The sequence below is a fragment of the Scylla paramamosain genome, chromosome 1, assembly GCF_035594125.1.
Source record: "Scylla paramamosain isolate STU-SP2022 chromosome 1, ASM3559412v1, whole genome shotgun sequence".
NCBI classification, from domain to species: Eukaryota; Metazoa; Arthropoda; class Malacostraca; order Decapoda; family Portunidae; genus Scylla; species Scylla paramamosain.
Window position 1 is genome coordinate 12,422,696 of NC_087151.1, and position 25,461 is coordinate 12,448,156.

At 39.6% G+C, this 25,461-nt stretch overlaps 3 protein-coding genes across 8 annotated transcripts in view; 1 reads left to right on the forward strand and 2 right to left on the reverse strand.

Annotated features, from left to right (window-relative positions):
• On the forward strand, positions 1 to 21,308 carry LOC135100739 (uncharacterized). Of its 6 annotated transcripts, XR_010268899.1 has the most exons (6): positions 1 to 961; positions 2,281 to 2,377; positions 4,982 to 5,156; positions 10,899 to 10,989; positions 13,569 to 16,403; positions 16,464 to 16,872. XR_010268899.1 is itself a non-coding variant. In XM_064003962.1 (5 exons), the coding sequence occupies exons 2-5, from the start codon at positions 2,283 to 2,285 to the stop codon at positions 21,214 to 21,216; spliced, it is 468 nt and encodes a 155-aa protein (XP_063860032.1). In that variant the 5' UTR covers positions 11 to 961; positions 2,281 to 2,282; the 3' UTR covers positions 21,217 to 21,308. The 6 variants fall into 6 exon arrangements, 1 of the variants encoding a protein (XP_063860032.1); XR_010268900.1 differs by lacking the exon at positions 10,899 to 10,989; XM_064003962.1 differs by lacking the exon at positions 10,899 to 10,989 and adding an exon at positions 21,185 to 21,308 and having other exon boundaries at positions 11 to 961; positions 4,986 to 5,156; positions 16,320 to 16,489.
• LOC135100737 (uncharacterized) lies at positions 5,807 to 13,519 on the reverse strand. The gene is made up of 2 exons (XM_064003948.1): positions 11,206 to 13,519; positions 5,807 to 11,037 (listed from the first exon to the last, which is right to left on the reverse strand). Exon 2 carries the CDS (start codon positions 8,482 to 8,484, stop codon positions 7,021 to 7,023), a length of 1,464 nt encoding a protein of 487 aa, XP_063860018.1. The 5' UTR covers positions 8,485 to 11,037; positions 11,206 to 13,519; the 3' UTR covers positions 5,807 to 7,020.
• The window catches only part of LOC135101699 (PH domain leucine-rich repeat-containing protein phosphatase 2-like), a 17,544-nt gene continuing 13,022 nt past the window's right edge, over positions 20,940 to 25,461 (reverse strand). Inside the window, exons 15-18 of the mRNA XM_064006025.1 lie at positions 24,909 to 25,036; positions 22,291 to 23,248; positions 21,547 to 21,592; positions 20,940 to 21,071 (exon numbers count right to left, since the gene is read on the reverse strand). Of these exons, the coding sequence (XP_063862095.1) occupies positions 21,569 to 21,592; positions 22,291 to 23,248; positions 24,909 to 25,036 (1,110 nt within the window). The 3' untranslated portion in view covers positions 20,940 to 21,071; positions 21,547 to 21,568. The remainder of the gene's footprint in view (positions 21,072 to 21,546; positions 21,593 to 22,290; positions 23,249 to 24,908; positions 25,037 to 25,461) is intronic.

Here is a 25,461-nt window from a genome sequence, read left to right on the forward strand (position 1 = left end):
ATTGTCATCGTATAAATTTTTTTTCCGCGTAATATTTGTTTGTTTGCCGCATAGAAGGGTGAAGGGTGAATCACATTTCCTACCTGCGCTAAGAGTACTTTACATTCGCTGATATTGAATTGCATTTGCCATCTATCTGTCCATTTGTTCATCCCAAGTGTGTCTGCAAGGCGACTGCATCCGAATCAGACCTAAATAATCTACCTATCTTCGTATCGTTGGTGATGGTAGTGGCGGTGATATGAATAGTACCAGTAGTAGTAGTAGTATACGTAGTAGTGTACGTAGTAGTAGCAGTAGTAGTACTAGTAGTAGTAGTTGCTGTTGTTGTTGTTGTAGTAATAGTAGTAGTAACTGTTCTTGTTGTTGTCGCAGTCGTCGTCGTTGTGCTTGTTGTTGTTGTTGTTGTTGTAACTATCTTAACAACACCTTGTTAGTCTTCACGTTACACACTTCCCCCTATCCATCATCCTCTTTTTACTTCTTTAATTTTCACACAACAACGATCACCCCAACGCCTTGTTTGTTTTTTCTCTACATCCCATTCCAACAACACCTTTTTCACCTTATTTTTATTGTTCTTGTTCTTGTTCTTCATTCACTCTTAATAAACAGTAATTATCATTCCCTACTCTCCCAGATATACCCCTTTACTTATACCCTTCTTTGTTTGTGAGTCACGCCCACTAGAACTCAGAGGAAAGCGAATAGACCTTCGAAACACCTCCGCTACTCAGATGAGTTCCGAACGCACATGAACGATTAAGGGAAGAACCTGGTTGGCTTCATTCTCAGTGCCCTCAAGACCCAGTACAGAGACACTTCAGCAGAAGCCATCGGTCAAGTCTACACGGGAAGGATCCATTCAACCCTTGCTAGCATACGTGACCGTCTCCACCTCCGTGTCGCCGCGAGAAGGCAGGTGCTTCCACTTTCCACCCTCGCCACCCACGCCATATAAGTAAGTATACATTTGACGATTCAAGGGTATGCAGAAGCTATGGGTTGTACAGTACATTTAATGAAGTAAGCTCATGACTGCCATGGCCTGTCCCCTGACTTGTTATACCAGATCAGTTTGCCGTTACACTCCACCAGTAGGAGCTGAGACTGCAATTCAATTATGCTCGGGTAAAGTTCCCTATGAGTATTGCAGTAAGGTAACGAATATCCTGCGTTCGTATATAGTAACTAAAGAGACAGAGGGGTCATTGTTCAGATTGTGTGTTTGTTAGAAGAGGTTGCTGGAACTTTTTTTTTATTTGTACGTACAGAACGTTGACCTGACGTTATTAGTATTGTTAATGCTCTCTCTATCCCTCTTAGTCTCTCCCTGCTTGTCATTTCTCTGCTGTAATTGCCGTACGTTTGTTAATTACCTCGTTATGCAGCAAACCACATTTTATGCAGTTAATCGCATTAATTACCTGCACCTGTGGACAACGCCCGTGTGAGTACCCTTCATTACATCCAATCAACGACACAAGCCAGCCAATCAGTGAGGTAGTGATGGAAGCTGTGAGGAGTTTAAGCGATCTGGGAAAGAATATTATATACTTTTGAGCTGTGGTATCTGCTCGCATCCATCCCACATCATAAAGCATTATTTATAATGAAGGAATCCAGTAAAGTCGTAGTCATGGTAGATGGTTGCAGTCAATCGAAGAGTACATAATGAAACAATGGATGCAAAGTACTAATAGACACCACGTTCTTCTCTCATTAACTTAGCTCCCTGAGACGAAGGAAAAGAGGGAGGGCGTGTCTCCCTCAGTGTTGACATTCTTGCTTTCAAACATCTTGGCACCATAGTTTTTTTAGTGATTGGTTAGAAAGGGAATCTGCAATAGCAATGGGGAAAATACTCTTATGAAAAACCAAAACTATTCGATAGCTTTGGCAAATAGTCCTTAATGAAAACTCGAAGCGTTTCAGAACAAGTTAGTAGTTATATGTTAAGTCGCGAACCTGACCACTTACCCAGCGATGAGGGAAACACCACATACATGACTAATAAAACTTGTCCTAAAAAAGCTTCAGCTTGCTGGGTTGTGTTCTATAGTCTGGAACCTGCCAGAAACGGTTCCATCCAGCAACACCACTAAAGGAACCACAAAAGTTCAACTGGCTCTGCCAGATAGTTTGGACAGCCTTTAATGTTGTCCCGACAAAGGTAAGATGTGGGTGTGGGACTTAGTTTTGCCCTGATAGAGCTAGGAGGAAGAGTGGATCCCAAAAGTAGGAGTGTGATCCTTGTATTCTCCTTTTCTCTTCTGCCAGGCATGAGGCTGGGAAAACGCCTCAGGACTACATACACTCCCTACAGGGTTATTCTCCGCTCAAGTTCCGTTTCAAGCTTCTCTTATACTTCCACAGAGTAAGTCCCTTAAATACAAGTTTGCAAACTTCCATATACTGTACAAGTGTTTGTGTAATGTGTATAGTTTGTACATCGGTACTTGTATATGCAAGGGAGGGATGAGGGATTTTCTGGTATAAATGGGTTTTAGGTCATGGCTTCTGTCTTGTAATACATGACAAGTTGGAAGTAACCCGAGTCACCTGTAAGAAAAATATTTAGAGATCCACTTTCATTTCCCTCTCTCATCGTTCACTTTTCTAGTTTTACCATAATGCCCTAATTTTTTTTTTTTTTAGTGGTCTTCCCACTTTCAAACCCATTCCTCCTCCATTTTCCCCAGTAGTTTCTCTCTCTCTCTCTCTCTCTCTCTCTCTCTCTCTCTCTCTCTCTCTCTCTCTCTCTCTCAGTATCAAAATTCTAAAAAATCAAATCTAAAAGTATTACAAAGTTAGAAAGCGCCAAAATCGTTCTTCCCTTGCTCGTTTTCTGCATCATCTCCCTGCGGTTGGCTCTCCTATAATTACCTGATCCTGAGGATGGAGGGCTTCCCTGAGCCACCCTTCCCATTGCCCCATTAATACCGCGCCGACCAGCAGGTAGTAAGTAGCTGGATATTTCATTTAGTTTTTTCGTGATGCGTTTGATAGAGATGCGGGCGTTTTGGGTTGTCGAGGTCGTGTAGCTGACTAGTGTGTATTTTGGGATGTGTGGAGGATGTTTGGAAATGTAAATGCTTGGGAGAAAGAGAGGAAGGACGTAAAAAGAATCTGATCTATTGTGTGAAAATTATGCAAGATAGAAATGGATAGATTAAGCAGAAGCATACAGTGGAACCATATGAAGAAGGTCCATCCAAAACATCGAATCAGTATAGAAACAAGACACAAACTGAAGAGAAGAATGTAAGAGAGTTGGATTTGAATGAATGAGAGTATAAAAGTGTCTGTAAGGAGCATAGGAGAATAGCAGGCAAGCGTATAGAAAAAAAAATGAAGATGATGGGAAAAGTATGCATACTGTGTTGAAAAGTCTGAAAGTAGCATGAAGGGAAGCTGGATACAGTTTGTAATTAGTTACAGTTGTATAAAAGTGTGAAAAAGTATTTGAATGTATGAAGATTTTACAGGATGGAAAGATCAGCGAAATTAAGGAAAGAGAAGACATTTTCTTTCCTGGCCACGAGGCATTTGTTGGTAGTCATGTGTGACCAGGTGAGATTTCTTCAGGGTAGGTTCGGTCGTCATCAAGTTTGGCCAGGGTAGGTTTGGTCATCGTCAGATTTGTCCAGGGTAGGTTTGATTCGTCGTTAAGTTTGTCCAGGATAGGTTTGGTTCGTCGTCAGGATTGTCCAGGGTAGGTTTGCTTCGTCAGGATTGTCCAGGGTGGGTTTGGTTCGTCGTCAGGATTGTCCAGGGTGTGTTTGGTTCGTCGTCAGGATTGTCCAGGGTAGGTTTGGTTCGTCGTCAGGATTGTCCAGGGTGGGTTTGGTTCGTCGTCAGGATTGTCCAGGGTGGGTTTGGTTCGTCGTCAGGATTGTCCAGGGTGGGTTTGGTTCGTCGTCAGGATTGTCCAGGGTGGGTTTGGTTCGTCGTCAGGATTGTCCAGGGTGGGTTTGGTTCGTCGTCAGGATTGTCCAGGGTGGGTTTGGTTCGTCGTCAGGATTGTCCAGGGTGTTTGGTTCGTCGTCAGGATTGTCCAGGGTGGGTTTGGTTCGTCGTCAGGATTGTCCAGGGTGTGTTTGGTTTGTCGTCAGGATTGCCCAGGGTGTTTGGTTCGTCGTCAGGATTGTCCAGGGTGGGTTTGGTTCGTCGTCAGGATTGTCTAAGGTAAGTGGTCCTGCACCGAGCTACCCGCTTCTGCTCCTCGGTGTGGCGGGTCTTGCTGTAGTCGAATCTTTTTCCAAACGGTATAATTTTTAATTTCAATTGTTTTATTTAGTTATCGAAAAGACAACAAAAGTGAAAAGTGGGGAAAATTAAGCAAGAGGAAAAGATAGTGAAGATAATAAAAGACAAGGGAAAGTATAAAAACAGTAAGATAACAGAATGAAAAGCAGTTAACAAACAAAAAAAGTTAATCAAATCGAACAATATGAAAAAAAAATACGGAAGAGAAAAAACTAATTAAAAAAATAATTACAAATCTTAATTATAAGAATCTTACGAAGACATTGAAAGAATCGCAATCCTTTAAAAAAAAATATCCTATTGTGTGTGAGATGGTTCGTTGTGCGGTTCGTTGCGATTCATAAACACAAACACACACACACACACCAGGTAAGGGCTTAGCTATGGCCATGTGCTTAGGTTTGGCCTGCTTCTTAAGGGACACCAGCACGAAAGGATCCGAAGCGTAGATCTTGCGAGTGTCGCGAGGCGCGCTGCTAAGGGCGTGATGGTGATGAAGTCGGTCTCCTGACGCTGCGAATCCGCCTGGTCTTGGCAACTCACCTTTCTGGAAGTGACAACTTTACTATGTTTGTATCCCCTACTCACATGTTCTGTTTTATTTATTTTGCATATGCAGAATAATAAAGCGCTAAAATCAGAAAATACCAACATACAATTGATATGTAACCATGACTATTTCCTCTTTATTTTAAGGATTATTTTTTCCCAGATAGTCCACAAAGCATGCTGTTGATGCAGCAGCAACAGGAAGCTCAGGCTGCTTTTCTTGCTGTCCCGGTCAAGTCACGGCAGGACCAGCTCAATTCACCGATGGATCTGCAGCTTCAGCAGCAGCAGATGATGGCTGAACTCTTGAGGACTCGACAAGAGGCTACGAATGAAAGGTTAGTCCTGTTTTGGTGAATTCTCTCCTTACTCATCTTCAACCATACTGTGTTAGATGGTAAGAATCAGCAAGACAACAGAAAATTCAAGGAAGAGAAATACAAGAATTACTATAGAAAATAGGAGTGTTCGTGGATGCAGTTGTGAAAGTGAGTGTATGTGTAGCTTTTGTCTTGGATAATCTCATTCATGGGAATATTAGTCTGGCAGATAGATGAAAAGAGAGAAGATGGCTTACTTAAAATCACTGGGAGAAAACTTTTCAGTTATCAGGAGACTGTATCCACTGTGGGTCAGTTTGTTGTGGTTCCTTCTGTTGCTTCACAAGGGAACACAGCCACGACCACTGAGCAATAGAAAAATATTGAGGTAAGCAGGATTGTAACACCTTAAGCTTGTATCAGACCAAATAATTCCATCAATATGCACTTTACTGTAAATAATATGAGAAAAGTGTCTGGGCTTATTTTGGAATCTAGAATAAAATATTACTTTATTCATGCCATTTTTCTCAAAATTTATCATTGCCATTGATATATAATCCAAGTAAAATGTCATAAGTGTAGCCGCACCGGCTGGGCATCAATTGGCTCTCAGGTGATCTGTTTTACTGATCACAACCATCATCGTAGGGTCGAGGAAAGGCAGTTCTCTCTGATGTTTATTGATGAGGTAGGCATGACCGTAAGAAATGCGAACAAGTTCTGGGTCTCAATTTCTTACAAAATAACATTATACACTGATATTAAACACTTTCAACATATTACAATATTCATTAACAATACGTGCAATTAACTTGGCACTATGACAATCAGTTTTTACTACAAAATTAAAGTATTTACCTCGGTCACCATCCTGCCCGTCTTTGAGCGCGACTTGGCCGTGAGTGATGCCCGCAGGCGACCAATGGGTTAACCACACTCTACGAACAAGTGAGCATCGGCTTCGGTGCTTAATATAGCATTGAATACTGATACTTACACATATTACACGTTTTCATGCTATTGAACTGAAAAAGCTATTGATGAAAACTATTGAACATTTCACTTAAAAATGCTGAGGAATAATGACATGAGGTACATACACTTTACTTACAGTAACATGGCTCCCCTAAACTGTGTAACAATTTACCTTAAATTAACATTAGTATGTACCTTAAAACTAGGATTAGCACATATGTTTTGTTACACTGGCTCCTTGGCGGGGATGCTCCAGTCTATTATTATGCATTACCTTCTAACAGCAATACTAGACTATGTACTGGCCTCTCTATGATGGTCCTGTTTGCCTGTGTGTGTCTTCCCTGGTTGTCGAGATTACAGTCTGACACCAGGACCTTAACCTTTCTTACTAGGCCATCATGATCAGGAGATACTTTATCCATTTAGGTTTGACATAATCTGGCACCTCATTATCCCACTGAACTGCATTCTTACGTAATTCTTGTAAAATTTGCTTTCCAGTCAGTATGAGAGGTGACACTAGACCTAATGGATTATATGTAGAGCTCACTGTTGAGAGAATGCCTCTCCTGGTGAGTGGCTTGTCTTTCAGCTTTATTCTGAATTGAAATGTGTCAGATTCTATGCACCACTCAACTCCCAAAGTTCTTTCTATAGGCAGTGTGTCTTCATTCTTACTAAAATCCAAACTTTTAATTCCATCTGCTCTCTCATAAGGAGAAATTGCAGCTAATACATCTTTGTTGTTTGACAAGAACTTATGAAGGTTAAAACCTCCCTTGTAACATAATTCTTTGCTCTGCTGAATAAGAGTGACAGCTTTATCCATTGTAGCTACTGACTTCAAACCATCAACATAAAAGTTGTTTCTTACAAACTTGGCTGCATCAGATCCACACCCCTAGTCATCTGCAGCTTTCTTAAGTGCAAAGTTGGCTACACTTGGAGATGATGTAGCTCCAAACAGGTGAGCTGTCATCCTGTATTCAGCTATCTCATTATTAAGGTCACCATTTTCCCACCAAAGGAATCTTAACATGTCTCTGTGTTCTGGGTTGACCTTCACTTGATGGTACATTGCTTCTATATCACATACAAGTGCAATGCTTTCTTGCCTAAACTTACACAACACTCCAATAAGTTTGTTGGTAAGGTCTAGGCCTTGTAACAGGTGACTGTTTAATGACTGGTTCCTGTAGTTTGCACTACAGTCAAAGACAACTCTCAACTTCTTTGGCTTTCTCGGATGATAGACTCCATGATGTGGAATGTACCAGACCTTACCATCATTCCTAACTAAATCCTTTGTTGGTACTACCTCTGCATAACCTTTTGTAATCATATCATCCATGAACACTTTGTAATCACCTTTGTGTTGATTATCCTTCCCAAGTTTAGCTCTTAACTTATTGAGTCTCTGCTCGGCTAATAGTTTGTTGTTTGGAAACTTGACGTTATCATCTTTGCGAGGAAGGGGCAACTCATAATGGCCATCCTTCAGCTGATGTACTCCTCCTTTCATCTTACTCATAAACCTTTTATCTTCATATGATAATGGAGTGTCAGCTGACTTTCTATCACTGAAGTCAAGTTCAAACATATCTCTCACTTGAGAAGGATTAGCCATCTCTTTGGTTTTAGTAGGAACCACTAAGAAATTAACCCTCTTTTCTTCATTGATTTCTACTTTTTGTGTCACTGTTCTGTAGACTACCACTGCATCCTCCAATGGACTTGAATGGGGTGAAATTCTACCAATGATCCCCCAACCTAGCTCTGTCCTAGGAGCATAGGGATGCTTCTTGCTATCACCTGCTATTTGCTCTTCTGCCATAATGGCTTCTGCACAATCAAGACCAATGAGGAGTCCTATGTCAACGTTTGGGTCATATTTCATTAGTTTGTCAGAGATTGCCTTTAAGTGGGGCCAGTCAAAAGCAGTCTCGGGCCTTGGTATCTGACTCCGTCCAGCTGAAATGTTTTCTGTTGAATATGCTGAAGGGATTGATATTTCCACTTCTTCATTATAACCTCTTACTTTAAGTCCATGAATTTTGATAGAATCAGTGATTTGTTTTCCACTTATTGTGTGGATATTAAGTGACACTGATGGTCCGCTAACTCCCAATTTATTCAGAATGCTTTCCTTGATGAATGAAGCATCAGACTGCTCATCCAGCAGGGCATACACTAAAACTTTACTCTCTTCATTACTAACATTATGCAACCATACAGGAACTATCATGGTGTGCATGTCATGTGTCACTGATTCTGTAACTTTGACCTTATTTGCTACTACTGTGGGTTTATCCTCTTTGGGCTGAGTTGTTTGTGCTGGCACCCTTTGGTTCTCAGTTCTTGTCATATCATCATTGTGAAGAGCTGTGGGATGGTATCAATGACATACTTTACAAACTTTCCTTCTTCTACAATCCTTTTCTTTGTGACCCATTTTTAGACACCCTGTACATAACCATTTTTCTTTAGCAAATTTGTACCTAGTATTACTATCAAGTTTGGCAAATTCCTTGCAATCATCTAAATCATGATCCTTTGTACAGTAGTGACAGAATCATCCTTTCCTTTCCAGGTCCTTGGGATGCTGTTTGTTGGCTTGTACATTTACTTTGGAATGACAACATTGGTTTTTCCTCAATTGATTTTGCCATGAAAGTTCTACTCCCTCTATTCTTTGTCATGATGTTTGATTCCTTTGGTTTCCAATTGGTTGCCTTTGTGTGAGTTTTGATCCAGTCATTTACTTCCTTACTTCCTGAATTCCAGGAAACAAAGGGATTGCTTGCTCCTTTTGCTTCTTTCTGGACAGATTCACATAACATTTCAAAGGGTGGGTGGTGCTCTTCATCACTACTAGGAGTGTTGTTATTATTGTTATTACATAAGATATATCATTACTTGCTTTCTCCAGTCATGAACAATATGTTCAGGGAGTTTTGCTAGCACCTTTCTCTGCTCTGTAGGGTCATTCAGAAATGACAAATGAGAAGTGTTTGCAGCTAAACAGCACTTCAAAAAATCTGAGAATGCTGTTAATGCTGGACCATTATGCGGAGAGATTGGTAGCCAATTCATTAACTTTTTTGTGTAAGTATCAGCTATGATGCTTTTGTTTCCAAATCTGTCCCTAAGAATTTTCTTTGCTTGCACATAGTCAGCATCGGAGTTAAGTGCATTAACATTTTAATGGCATCCTTTGCCTCATCAGTTGTATACCTGTCTAAGTAGGCAAGTCTCTCTCTACTAATAGAAGTTTTAGATTCTGCATAAGTTTCAAAGTTTTTCAACCAACTTGGAAATTCCATGGGTTCTCCATCAAAAGTGTTAGGTTCTATTGGAGGGAGGCTCCACTTGGGATCAGGTATGTTGATTGCAAAGGTTCCCCCAGGATGGGAAAAGTATTGATGATTCTGTCTCACATTATAAGGCATGTTGACATTATTAGTGTCTATGAGAACTTGGTACAAGACTTTGAGCTGTAGGGTTGAGATTTGTTGCCTGAGGTTCACTAAATATTTGTCCATCTACTTCATTTGTCATCAATTCATTATCTCTATTGCAAGGAGGAGGTTCCTGTGGGTCATGGAATGTAACATATTTGTGAGGCATGGCATTGTGACTTTGTTGATTTGCAATTGCTTATGCTTTCATTTCATTTTGTGACTCTATGTATTGTTGAAGATAACTTTGCTTCTCTACACTTTCATCATTACCTGGAAGCATTTTTACTTCTTCAACTAAGCTAAGAGCATTAAGTTCTGCACTAGCGACTGCTAAATCTCTCTTTCCTTTTCTTTGAGAACATTGCTTCTGCCTCTGCTTTTGTCTTAGCTAACATAACTTCTGCCTCTGCTTTTATCTTAGTTTAGCAGAGGCAGAAGTTAGGTTAGCTATCATGATATTCCATTTCCTTTCTAAGTCTGGCTACCTTTGCTGCTGCTTCTTGCTTTCTTTGTGCTGATGAACGTGATGAAGTAGATGAGACTCTAGAATGCCTAGACCGTTTGCTAGAACAAATTGATCCTTTGTCATTCTTTAACTCTTTTCTTTTACATTCTATACTTTCTAATATTTCATGGTGAACTCGTTGATTGTGTTCCAGCTCTTCATTTAGCTCCTCTGACTTTTCTGGCTCTAGTTGCACCAGTTTTGTGTATTCCACATAATACTGATGAAATGCCTCTATTACTTCACTTGACATGGGCTCTAATTCAAAGGGGCTAATTACAATTTTTAGTCCTTTCTTAATTTTACTGGTAACACTGCTCCATTTACGCTTACAGGACTCTGCTCTTCCCTTGGTTACACTGACTTGATATTCTCTTCCTTTGTCGGTCAGCACTCACTCCCTGACACTAACTTCATTACAAGCTTGACCCTTGTCCACTTGCTCACCCTCACCTTCCCTAAGGCCATCTACGGCATTAATTTCCTCAGTATCAGACATATCTAACAACTTAATTGTGTCAGTACTGAGACACTGAAAGAGCAATTAAAATTACCACTCTAATACTAGCTAATTATGGGTAATTTTCACTTAGGCTACTCAGTTCAGTGCACATACATAATATTATACTTTCTTGCCTGTGACCATGGGTTCTACAAAATGGTGGCGAGGCACAGTGGGTAGAAGGGAGTGGTTGTTGTCAAGGATAGAGCTAACCCTGGGGCCTCAGAGCTCAACCTATAGGCTTACGTCAGCGTCCCCTCATCCTGTGACTCAGGACGAGGTTTCACACGGACCCAATTTCTTGCTTGTAGGTCGAGTTCTTACTGAAGCTGCACCAGCTGGGCATCAATTGGCTCTCAGGTGATCTGTTTTACTGATCACACCCAGCATCGTAGGATCGAGGTAAGGCAGTTCTCTCTCTCTCTTGTTTATTGATGAGGTAGGTAAGAACTGCAAACAAGTTCTCGGTCTCAATTTCTTACAAAATAACATTATACACTGATATTAAACACTTTCAACATATTACAATATTCATTAGCAATACATGCAATCAACTTGGCACTATGACAATCAGTTTTTACTACAAAATTAAAGTATTTATCTTGGTCACCATCCTACCCGTCTTTGTCTGAGCGCGACTTGGCCGTGAGTGATGCCTGCAGGCGATCAGTGGGTTAACCACACTCTACTAACAAGTGAGCATCGGCTTTGGTGCTTAATATAGCATTGAATACTCATACTTGCACATATTACACGTTTTCATGCAAATAGAAAACTATTGAACATTTCACTTATAAATACTGAGGAATAATGACGTGAGGTACATATGCTTTACTACAGTAACATATTCCCTCCATGTACTTTCTATCCCCCTCATTCTTTCTCCCCTTCCACTTCACTGGAAGTCTTCCTCTAGTGAGGATGATTCACTGCATCTATCATAATCATAGACAGTCTTAGTCATTTCTCATTTTTTATATACTTCCTCAGTCAAAAATTTGGTCCTAAAAACTCTTGTGGTATCATAGGATGGATCCTTAAACAGAAAAAACTTACATAACTTAAATGCTTTTCTGATGTACAAAGGCAAGTACTAAGAAAAATAACTAATTCAAATGAAGTTATGGAGGGAGGGAGAGAGAATCATAAGAAATCACCTATGAGATATTTTTACTCTTTTTGTAAGTTCTGAGCTCAATACAAGTTATCAATTTTTTTACCCCAAAAACTCAAATTTTGATACATGACTGGCCTGAAAAAATAATAAATAAAAAAAAATTCACTATATCACACAACAGTTTAGAAAACCAAAGCAATTAACTGAATTCAAGGACTGAAAACTCCTGAAGATCACAGGACCACCCATTAAGAAATTTTGTCCACTTTTAATTAATGAACAACACTTAAAGATTTATATATATATAGGAACAAAATAATAAAATAAAATAAAAAATAAAAAGCCACCTGATATCATGGAGCCATCCCTTAGCAAAAAGGAGAAAAATTACTGGCCAAAATTTCAGTGTACAGTGGTACCTTGGTACCTCCTTAATCGATTCCAGATCCTTGGACTTGTAGCAAACAGGACATATATACCAAACAAATTTTTCCCATAAGAAATAAAGGGAAAATTATTAATCCATTCCCATGAAAAAAAAAATCTTAGTTATTTGAATATTATACAGTACATTGATGGGGTTATATAAAATTTAAACACTGCTTAATGCTAAAAATACATACTGTATTTAATGGTATATAAGATGAAAGAGCATATAAGATGCACCTCATTTCAGCAGCATATTCAAGAAAAAAATTTATGTAAAAAGGTGTCAAATATGGTAAATACAAAAGCATTTAGATGAAAATTTAACTTCACTTTACCTTGCTGAGAAGAGTCAAGTGCCTAGTAAGATGATGCTGAGAAGGGAGATGTTATTGTTTGGAAGGAAAGTCCTGCCAACTTGGCAACACTGTTTGTGGGCAGTCGTGACTTTGTCTTGAGAGAGGAAAACAAGGGTAGTGCACTATGTTGTGACTCGTTTTGATTCATACTAGTTCTAGCATGTCGTATTCCAAACAAAGGTCGTATACCAAGCAAATTTTTTTGTGTCCAAACAGGACGTATACCAAATTGAACTTACTCCAAAGCAAATGTATCCTGAGGTACCACTGTACTTGCTAAGGTACATAATTTTTTTTTCTTTTATGTAATACAGTATATACCTTATTCTTGGATGGTTTCACTATGAACTTAATAGCAAGGGCCAGTGTGACATTTTCCTCCTTGTGGAAGCCCATCATGACCAATCTGTATCAGCCATGCATCCCATGATTCATCTGTTTCTTATCTTGCCTACAAGGTATGTCAACTCAATAAACACTACACTTCCAAATAAAGAAGAGAGGGATGATAGAATTAAAGAGAAAAATGTTAACATTGTACCTTAAGGAAAAATAATTAGGCATGGAAACATGAGAAAATTTAAATAAACGGAGGACTTATGGAGGAAAATTGAAGGATGCTGTTTTGCATTTGTGGACTCTGATTTTCCTTCCACCACATCAACATATCCTTCCATCACATCAACATAAAGACAACACCAAAATTGACAATGTTAACTACACAACAAAGAAACTGTGAAGCATCCACATGCTCACAACCTCCCTGATCATCAGTATGGATTTTGTGAAGAATGTTCCCCTAGTGATCTAGGTCTCCTTCCTGAGTCTTGGTCATCCTCTCTTAAGGATTTTGGTGAAACCTTTGATACTGTCTTTAGATACATTCAAAGCTATGAATGGACTCTGGTTTAAGGCTTCGATTTCTAGCCAAAGTTTCCATTTCTCTGCATCTTTACCTCACATTTCCCTTCCTGGATTTCAATTGCTACAGTGGTAGACTCACTGTTCTCCTAAACCTATTAACAGCAGTGTTCCACAGGTCTCTGTCCTATCATCCATCCTATTCCTTTTATTCACAGATGATCTTCACAGTCAGACTTCTGGTCCTATCCAATGTTACGTAAGCTTGACAACTCCATCCTTCATTCCTTAACATCATTTGTCCAACGGCCAACTCACTTCCAGCTATCCACTTGACACAACCTTTTATGTAACTATCCCCTATTTTTCAGTGATATTCAACTATTCCCCTCCTGTACACTAAACATATGTGGAATGTCCTTTACTATTCCCCTCCTCTACACTAAACGTATTTGGAATGTCCTTTACTAAAACTTCCAACTGAAAATTTCATACATCTTCTCTTGCTAAAAGTTTTGCATAAAGTTTGGTGATCTGTGTCATCTCTGCCAATAATTTTCCTCCCAGTTGCTAAATATATATAGGGGGCTTATTTTTCCATGTATGGGGTACTGCTGACATGTATGGGGTGGGTCAATTCCCACAGCACTCCTAAACAGGGTGAGTAATTTATATGCACATAAACTAAATACCAATAGCAAAATGACTGTGATTATACTTGAAAAAATATCCCTGTACTTGGATTTTACCCAAGTACATGGATATTTTGTCTGTATTTAGACCCAATCCTAGTAAAAGTTATTTCAAAATTTGATACGTGCAGATAAGGAACTCTTCCCCAGGAACCCTATAAAGGGTGAATAACATCACCATCACAGCCATGCTGTGCCTTGGTGACGCCGCGCGTGACTACTACTGATGCATAACAAATAAACGGTTTGGTACACTGCCTTGCTACATCGATGTACGTACACTTCCCAGCCACACAGCCAGGGTTTATGGAAACAACCTTAGCTTACTAATTTCCAAACAAACATTTTACTTCCTGGCATAATATGACGCTTTTTCAAAACGTGACTTACACGATCTAGGGACCAGCAGTGAAACAAATGAACCGAATGAAACTAAACCCGACCTAACCTAGCCCTCAGTTGAAAACACTATGCTATTTCAATATTATCCATACGGCCCAGTAATACTTCAGGTATACTGATAACTGCTTCGAGGTTAGCATGTCAGCAATTTGGCTTTGTTTGGTCTCTGCCATCGTGCAACGGGAGCAAGACGTTTCGCAGCAAATGACACTTCGCCTCGCCACTGCGAACTCGCCCAATGAACCAGCGGGACTGAGGTGAACCGTCCTAGACTACGTACTATTAAACCATACCGTATTTTACTGGTGGATACATGTATATATTATTATGTTCATGGAAAATAAAATAGCATTAAAACATTAAAAACATTAAAAACATTAAGAAAAGAATGAATAAAATACATGTATTCATGCCGTCCACACATTAGAATGGGCAGTATATTCCCGCACATTTGCGCAAAAGCATCTTTGCCAGTTCTATGTCCCTTGTCGAGGTTCTCATGTATTCTTCCCACGCATCAAATAATCTACCATGCATGCGTTTATATTTTTTTCTTTGGTACCTTGACAGTGTGCCTTCACTTATGTATTGTGCCTCCACACTGACTGTTGCTGCTTCCTCAGCCAGTAGTTCTGCTAGCAGATAGAGTGGTAGCTTAGATTTACCTGCTCTTCTATTTAAAGCACTGTGCCAGCTCTCGCAGTCATTATTAGTTCTAGTTGTGTGGAAGAATGCTGACCAAGTTTGTGGGGGGAAAGTGGTACTCAAAATCCACTGTGAGGAAATGTATTCTAATAAGTCTGCCAAGGGATTGGTAACTGCACCATCTTTCAGATAATTAAACACGGGTATAATATGCTCAGCTGGTAACATGGGGAGGGCAAACAGCTTTCTTATGTACGTGTGGGTGGGTGGGTCTTTCTGATATGCAACTTGTAGGCCAAGTTGCTGCACTTTCCGCCACACTGCTTGCGACCAGTGAAAGGTACAGCCTCGCATTCTGATGTTTGGAAATTCTTGACGTACTGCCTTCCATGCAGCTGCCTCAAAATCCATTACGAATTCTTTAACTGACAGCTGTAAAAAAAAGGATTTTATGGTCTTAAATATACACTGATAATCTTCATATCTTCGACCACTCATTAAAATAAATAAAAGTGGAACTTGCTTGGTGAGGGTCCCGTTTGTAATAAAAGCATGTATTGAATATAATTGCACAAATGGTTGTTTTACCAGCTTAAAGGTACCATCTAGATACCAGGTTTTGGCAGTCTTTAAAAGTTCTCTCTGACGATCTGAGGACCACATTAAATGTATTCTGGAATCCTGCTGCACCTGCCATGTTTCAAAAATCTTTGGAATATGCTCAGTGTCAATATTAAAATCTTCTAATGTGGTTGGGTGTTTGGGTCTTGTTTTCTCTCTGAATCTATTAAAACATCTTGCTAAGCTTGCTGTTGCTGGCAGTTGGGGAACTTGGTTTTCTCTTAACAAATCCTTAGCAATTTGTACTCCAGAGCTGTATGGGTTCCTTGTAGAAGATTCTTTTCCTTCACTTACAACCATGTTTTTAAGAAGAGCAGATGGATTAGCAGCATGAAGATGGGGCTGCACTCCAAAGGTGAAACAATCTTTTGATTCTGTTACCTGAGCGTGGCATTTGATATGTTTATTTCGCACCACACACTGCCACTTGACATTACCATTTTTGTTGGTTCGCATTTTATTGTAAGAATATCCGTCTGATGAAATAAGTTGGCAAGCCCCTCGCTTGCTCTTGCCCTTGGCGTAGGTTACAGGAACTTCCTGAGACACAGCTGCAACTGGGGCTGTATCAGAGAGGATAGACTCATGGAGGACCTCTCTTTGGTTTAGGTTGGGCAAATCGTCATCAGAGGAATCATACAGAGAAGAAACAAGTGATGTAGGCACGGGTGGTGAAGACGGTGAAGCAGCCAGGTCGAGTGGTGAAGACGGTGAAGCAGCCAGGTCGAGTGGTGAAGACGGTGAAGCAGCCAGGTCGAGTGGTGAAGACGGTGAAGCAGGTAGGTCGAGTGGTGAAGACGGTGAAGCAGCCAGGTCGAGTGGTGAAGACGGTGAAGCAGCCAGGTCGAGTGGTGAAGACGGTGAAGGCAGTGGTGACATACAAAATATGCACATCCAGTCTACCTCTCTTCCTTCTCTAATGGCCTGTCTATATTCTGCCTGGCTCACCCCACTTCCACATGTCCTGTGTTGCCAACGCTTAGTTAGTTAGTTAGTTGTTTATTGACAAAAGAATCCTTTTACAAAATAAACGAAGAACAAATAATTGTACAAGTACTTTTGTCCATGAAAAGTAACAAACATGCATTTGATGTAGAGGTGATTCTTACATATTATACGTATGTACTCAGTACTTCAAAATTATAGCTACACACTTCCTGTATATAGATATTCTCTTCCATTATGTCATTTATATCGCCAAATCTGAGCATTTGATAACTATTACGTAGATCAGCAGTCATTGTGCACTCTAACAACACATGTTTTTCGGTTTGAACATGACCACCGTCGCACAAACATACTCTCTGCTCAGTTGGCGTTCGACTCCACCTGCCTGTTTCAATTCTTAGATTGTGTGACATTAATCTCAGTCTTGTGAATGCCTCTCGCTAGTAATCGGGCACATACTTATCAGTCTTATAAATATTGTGAACTGTCAGTGTCGGGTTAAAGTCATTCACATATGTCCTTACACCTAGGGCACAGCAGAGCTTGCTGCCTCTCTCCAACTTCCATGCTGCAAGAAATGCACGGGTAGTCAACGGTAGCCTTCTTTCTCCGATATCTTTTAGTTGCCATGGCTGGGAACAGACTAACAAAAAGTTATAACTGAATCAATCAGGAAAACACTCATAATACATGTGAATCACCATTATTATGCTAACATGGAAACAAATGTAATTATCTAAATTAATATTTATACATATTCGTATCGAAATGTAAAAGTTGGAGAAATGTACTGCGAACTGTCCCAAACATTTGCTGCGAACTGTCATTCCCGCTTCTGAAGCGTACGTGAGGCGAAGTGTCATTTGCTGCGAACCGTCTTGCTCCCCGTGCAACATAGCAAACTTACCACTCATCGTGCAACCCAGCAAACTTACCACTCGCCCCCTTCCTCGCCAGTGAACACTTGTTGATGATCCACACACACACCCAAGTTCACCTCATACAGTTACCTGAGTGTAGGCGCGTCCATCACTGCCGCTTGTCCACCATGGAGAGCCAAAATCCTGGAACATAACACCATTCCTGAAGTTACCGCCGCCATTTGTGAAGTGGACGTGACATGGGAAACTGAACGGACCACGAACCTAATGTTATTTTTATTCTTTGTGTTCTTATGCTGCCGACACCCCCACAATGGTCTGACACACACAAATAGATAAATGAATAAGTTAATTAATTACAAACAAATATATAAAATTAAATCAAATGTGTGTGTGTGTGTGTGTGTGTGTGTGTGTGTTTCATCAGGTGTGCCAACAGTAATAAATCTGAAAACGTTACATATCAATATAATAGCTATGGAAAATTCAAAGGGATACGTTGTGTGTGTGTGTGTGTGTGTGTGTGTGTGTGTGTGTGTGTGTCATTCTTCGAGGAAGATTCTTCCTCCAAGGTTTCATTTTCTTTTTTTTTTTTTTCATAATCTAAATTCTTACAAAAGAAAAAATCCCACATTATTTTAACTACAGTCAAGTACAGTACAGTGTAAAAAAAAATGTATACAGTGGCTAAAAAAAAAAATGCTGTTCCAACTTTCCAAACTCTAGTGCAACCTTCGCCATTCATGAACAGAGGTTTCTGATCTTCCTCTCCTTCTATTACTCTCACACTTATTGAGTTCCTCTCGCACAGACGCTATCACAACACTTTTCTTCACTATTAAGCTTGCCAGGACACAATGTAAGGATAAATAACTGTGAGCGATGAAATGGGAAGGTCGTGGCAAGGGAAACGGGCGGGGAAGTGCGGTCAGAGATCTCCCCCACTGAGCCCGACAGTTAATGATATCAAGGTCTCTGTATACTATAGTATAGTATAGTATAATATACTCTGCAGAAGAGGGTCCACTCCAATGGGCGAACAAAGGGTGACCTGGTCGCTGAGTGAAGGCAGCACCGCCAAGCGGCTTTGTCCATTTACGCAGCTTTTTATCTGCATTTATGTTGCCAAGATGGATATTCGATCATGCTCAGCAATGTACTTTTCAAATAATTCCAAGTGGAATATTCGCTTTCCGAAGGATCCTAAAAGGTGAGAGAACTATTTTGTAGACTTAGTAAGTCCCCCTTTACTTTGATCAACTCATAATGTATCTGTGGTCTGTGTCATTGGTATAGTACAAGTACAGGTGGCAGGTTATGTTTCAGACTAAATGGTGACATGGCATTGTGACCGAGTACTCTTGTTCATTCTTTGAATCGAGCTTTCACGTTGTACTGAAGTGTGGTGTGAGAGGTGTGTGTGTGTAATATACTAACCTTTATAGTATTATAACTTGGCTTTTATATTCCTTTGAAGCATCGATAATGGTATAAGTAATTATCTGCTTTTATGTACTTGCTTCAGCTTGTTCACTGGCGCATCACTGGTGTTAAAATTGCTGCTTGCTGGCAAACCTATGATCGTACTTGCATCTAGACTCGATCACAGCAAGCACTTACCTTTATATTGTGACATGTTAAGTGTATAGTCAGTAAAGAACGTCTGAATGACCAACAGCACTGTGTTAATGTGAGTCTGCTTCTCTGAATTGCTTGGACATATCATTAAGGATTTTCAGTTGACGGCGTTCGTTTCCATGATTCTAGTGTTGGTTTGATAAGGATTTTGCATCACTAATGGAAAATCACTCACAAGGATCCAACTGATAATGCACACTCGTCCTGGTTGTCATCAACGGGCAGTCACCTTCATCTGAGCGCTAATAACCCCTACCACATCTTCAGCAGATTCAAATTGTAATTAATTCACCATAAATCCATTGTGGACAATTATATGATAAATTAAGTATTCTGCTAATAAATATCTGAATTCTTACCTTTTCACATTTGAAGTTATTAAAATTTCCTCTTATGCAAAAAAAGTTCCAGAGAAATCGTGTCATAATCGTGTCATCTTGTTTGACACCTTTCTTCTCTAGTGACATCTTGCTGAACTTGTGTAGCTTTCCTCAAAGATGTCATCCATTGCCTTTACATAGCTAGATACAATAAAATCCCTCTTACCTGTCATCAACGGGACCGCCGACATGCCGGATACTCGAATATTGCCGGATACTTAAATAGAAGTGAAATTATGTCCACAATCACCACCCTACACTCACGCATCTTACCATAACAAAGATCAGCTGATCTTAATCAGCAGCTGATCTGATCAGCTGCTTAAGTGTAAGCACAACACGCTTCCTCTTTTCTACAACTTTAGGCATGATGAAGGCGTCAGGCGATAAACAGTGCACACGCGGGACCGAGTCACTGAGTAAACACAGTGCAGTGGGCCACGGGTGGCGAGAAGCAGTGCGCTCTGGTGGCGAGAGGACAAAGTATGCCTCACGTGGGAATTTTAATCGATTTTATGACTACAGTGATTTTTTATTGATTTTAAGGCTCGGAGAAAAATGTGCCGGATACTTGAAGCTGCCAGATACTCGAATGCTGGATGAGAGGGATTTTACTGTATTCTCTTCTACAAACTTACATGGGTTTACAGTAGGATGGTGATTAGGGAAGCCTTTGGCTATGGACCATGTTAACTTCTTGGCAGGATTGCCTAGTTATAATTTCATGGCATATATTTAAAATCTATTCACTGATAGGTGAAGCAGGACTACATCATGAAAAGAGGCAAAGGCCAAAGTGCTTCTACCTGTCCTAAGATTTTATAGCCATTTCTGGCTGAAAGCTGAGTGTACAAGTCCCTGAACCACTGCACCACTGTGTGCAAAAACTAACCTTTCATTCACAAAAAAAATTAAGATATTATAAGAATGGCAAAGTTCAACAATGAAACAGAAGAATACAGTGTTTGGTAATTATTTTTCATTTATTTTTCTTCCTTATTTTTTATTTTCACATACCTGCTTCAAAAATTGGTAATTCCTGTATGCCAATAGTGGTGCATCCGAGTTTCTAGCTCTAAAGAGTCCAGAGAATGCCTCTCTTGCATTTCAGCAGAAATATCAGATTCCACTACAGGCTGCTGAGATACTGATGGCCGATTTTCCTGGTAATACTTAAGGTTTTGTAAGCTTCCAAAACGACGGAAGTTGCCAATACTGGGTGCTGTTACTTTCAATTTTTGAAGAGTGTTAAATCTACTGGTTGTGGCATTCAGTTTATTCTGAATCAGACGGAAAGTGCCTCTTCCCAAGCGAGATTTTCTTATGACATTGCGCTGGAAGTGACCTGGAGACTCCACCTCGGCAGCAGCAGCCAATATCAGATCAGGTGCTGAGACAGTAGGCTTGATGGACGGTGTCTCAGGCTTCTTGAGTGTGTCTAGCTCCCTCATGTACAGCAGCTTTGCATTGCGAGCTAAGAGATATTCCCAACTCCGAAACTGTTCCTCAGTAACCTGAAAAAGAAAAGGGAACAAAAATTCATTTACTTATATCTTATACAAGCACATGTAGGGTAAATTGATACTTAACTGAAAAATTTCAAAGTGACTTGTTTTATTTTTTTCAGAATTTCCTGATATTCTTTCCATGGAAGCTTAAGAAATATATGTTCTGTATATTAAAAGAAAATGGTGGAATCTATTCTACTTAATCGGTAAAGGAAATTAAAAGATTATCAAGACGTTTTTTGCATAAGGAAAACAAGCAAGTTGTGTAGAAAGTCTTATGCAGTGAGCCGACAGGAGGAGAGAGAGCCATGCATCCGGCAGTATGAAAAATAAAGCAAGATATAACAACTGATACAACATTACGTGCAGTTAGCATGGCAGGAGAAAAGCAGTTCAAGGAAGGTTAACAGAACAAGAAGCCTTTAACTCCACTTTACATAACACTGAGAAGTGAATGGACCTATCCCATTAGAGGCATTACCTATCTGAGGTATTACCATGTGTTAAGGTAGACAAGGCCGCTCATCCTTCCATGGCATAATGATGGGGAAAAAAAAAAAAAAAACAATATATATATATATATATATATATATATATATATATATATATATATATATATATATATATATATATATATATATATATATATATATATATATATATATATCTCAAGATAGCTGAAAATGCATGACTTCATTAAAAATAAATCATTGGATGGCAGATAACGTATATAAGGCTTTTTAGTGTTGACTAATTCTTAACAGGCAGCAGACTGAAGATCTCCAGTGTGAAGGAAGATGATAATTGCAAGGTGCTGAAAAATAAGGAACTAGCTACCTGGTTATCTATTAAGTTGCTTGGATGAGTGCAGTGAAGCGCTGAAGTTCAAGGTTTTCTTTGCTCCATAACTTACAGTTTCATGAAGAAGTTTATTGCAACATAAAAGATATATACTACACAGTATAAAGATCAACAAAGTTTAACTACTACAGTAGTTTCTTAAAAAGTGCAAATTCTTCATCAGAGATACAGTAGTGCAGGAACGGTAAAATTAAAGAAGGCCATGCTTACAATGTGGAACAGAGTAAAAAAATCATAGTGGTCATGCTTAAATTGTGCATCTTATAAGCCTTAAAAATTACACATGTGCTATTCATTGTTCCTCCTAAAATTCATGACCAGATCATATGTAAGTGTTTATGGAGTGCAATTCATAATATCTTACTTGTTCAGGACTGTTGTCTGCAATGCCATCCTCAAAATTAGGTCTACTAGGATGGTCAGCATAGTTCTGTACTCCACTGACTCCACTAAGGCCACTATCACTGCCCTCTGAGTCACTCCCAGGATCCCCAAAGCCTGCTGGGGGAGCAAGCACACTTGTCTGTGGCTCAGTCTGGCTCCCATTCAGTAGGTGTTGTGGCAGATGGCCATGAGATGGCACAACACCTGGCTCAGGCCGAGGGTAGTGATAGTATGTCATTGTTTTCTTTTCCTTACTACTGCCATAAGATATTATTTGAGATGCTACATCCACTTTCTTTCCATCTTTGCTTTTCCTGCTTGAATATGAATAAAAATGATCAGTACTTGGATGAAATATGTCTTTGGATTTTTCATTGCTGAATTCCCTAAATGTTGTCCTTATCTCCTTGTCATTGTCTGGCCAATACTCACTACAGTCACTTTGACTCTGACCACTTGGTGAAGACCTCTCAAGGTCTCCAATATTCTGGATCATATGATTTTCCTCTGCACATGGTTTTCCAACTTGGTTAACCCCACCACATAAAAAACTTTCTCTGGACTCCTTTCTGGGGTTGAGTGTGTAGCACTGGTTCCTTGTATCTTGTAAAGGATTGACACTTCCAAATTTTACTCTTCTTGATGTGCCAGTCATGTCTTTCACTTTATGCTGGGCTTTTTCAGGATATTCTTTACACAGACTTACTTCATTGGAATGCTTGTGCACCTTATTTGATATTGCACTGTCTTCATGGATGCTGAGTGGTGAGTTCTGTGATATGCCAGCAGGCGGCTTCAGTTGCACCACAATCACGCTGATGGCCTGTCGGGAGCCGTAGGCCTGAGCAAGGTCCAGGAGGTGCTTGGCAGCTGATCCTGGCTCACTCACTTGACCACAGATGTCAGCGGCCTCTGCTGGCTCTATCACCTCCCACAAACTAAAATTAATTACAGACATTTACATTAGAAACATGAGCATATTGCTATATGAAACTAACATATGGCAGTTTAATTTGAATCTTCACACAATAAATTGTTAATAAAGTATATGTATCATCATCATTCTGAAAGGCTTAATGTAAGTTTGCATGTGTTGCCCTTCTTCATGTAATGGTGGCCCATCAGGATGCAGTCTCTAACAGCTTCCCTGCACAAACATATATATATATATATATATATATATATATATATATATATATATATATATATATATATATATATATATATATATATATATATATATATATATATATATATATGAGCCTCTTGTATTGCAGTCCATGTTTTTTTTCTGAATCTGCCTTCAAAAATTCTACCAATTAGGTAAGTTCACATCATCTAAGCAATATCTACCATCTTCTCAAAATATACTCCAGAATTATTGTCTTCATCAGTCTGCCTACATGATCATGTGAAAATAATAAAATGCAAATTAACAAATCATATGTAGATGCATCCTAGTACAGAGAAAAACAGAATTTAAGATGCTGCCACTGCTGCTGTTAATGATGGGGCTAATAATGCTGTTGGTAATGGTTAGCAAGTGTGTGTGTGTGTGTGTATTTACCTAGTTGTGACATACGGGAGAGGAGCTAAGCTCGTACTGCCCTGTCTCCATAACAGTTTTTATGTAACTTTTCCTTAGTCATGAATATTTGTAGCACTCACCACTTCCCCTTCCAGTTCATTCCATGCCTTTATGCTTCTATGAGGGAAGCTAAACTTCTTTATGTCCCTTCTGCAGGTGGCTACTTTTAGTTTTCTACCATGTCCTCTTGTTTCTCTTTCATTCATTATAAAGAGATGTTCCCTATCTAGTTTTTCCATCCCACTCAGCAATCTGCACAATGCAATCAAGTCACCTCTCTCTCTCTCGTCTCTTTTCCAAGGTTGGGAGTTGCATTCTAGCTAGTCACTCCTCGTATGACAAATCTTGCAATTCTGTTATCATCTTTGCTGCTGCTCACTGTATTCCTTCCAACTTTCTTATGTGCTTTCTTCCATGTGGTGACCAAATTACTGCTGCGTATTCTAATCTTGGACATATCAGTGGTGATTATTTTCCTCGTGTGTGTGTGTGTGTGTGTGTGTGTATTTACCTAGTTGTGGTTTACAGGAGGGGAGTAATCTCATAGTATCCCGTTTCTATCTATCCAGTTTGGTCTTAAATGCACGGACAGTTACAGCACTGACAACGTCTTCACTGAGTTCATTCCATTTGTTCACACTTCTGTGAGGAAAACTATACTTTTTAGTGTGTCTTCTACAGTTAACTTTCTTCAACTTCTTACTGTGTCCCCTTGTACTCTGTGAGTCTAAACTTATAAAACCTTCTTTGTCCACATTTTCCATACCATTCATCATTCTATAGATGTTTATTAAATCCCCTCTCTCTCTCTCTTCTGTTTTCAAGGGTAGGAATTTCCAACATTCTTAACCTCTCTTCATAGGTCGACAACTCCAGAACCATCCAGAGATATAATAGATCTATTGTATCTTATCTATTATATCTCCAGTTTGATTAATGGTGTATGTGTGTGTGTGTGTGTAAATATTGTATAAGTATAAAAATCTCAACTAATATACAGATGACCCTACCTGGCACTAGCAATGGCAATGGCAGAATGGTGAGGCCCAAGGTGTAGCTCAGTAGTGTGTGGGTCTGGCAGTGTGGGAGGCTCAGACAGACTGCACCTCACTCCCTCACCACACTCTGGAGCACTCCCCTGCAATGTCAATGGTTAGATTCTTTATCTTGATTAATGGTAATGTTAGCAATTGTGTGTAAAGGTAAGGAGAGTTCTGGAGTTTCAATACAGACTCTAAGTTAGGGCTAAAAGACATCTTTTTTTAGATAACAACAACAAATACTACTACTACTACTACTACTACTACTACTGCTGCTGTTGCTGCTGCTACTAGCAACTATTACTGCTACTATGTAGGGAAATAAGTTGCTGCTGCTACTAGCAACTATTACTGCTACTATGTAGGGAAATAAGTAAACAGGAACTCTCCAGTCAGAATTTCTAAACAGTTAATACATACAGTAGGAAGATCTTCCATTCACTCAGCATCTATTCCACCTTTGCACTATATATATATGTATCTTTGTCATCTCATTTCCCAGCATTCTCTCAACATCAAACCA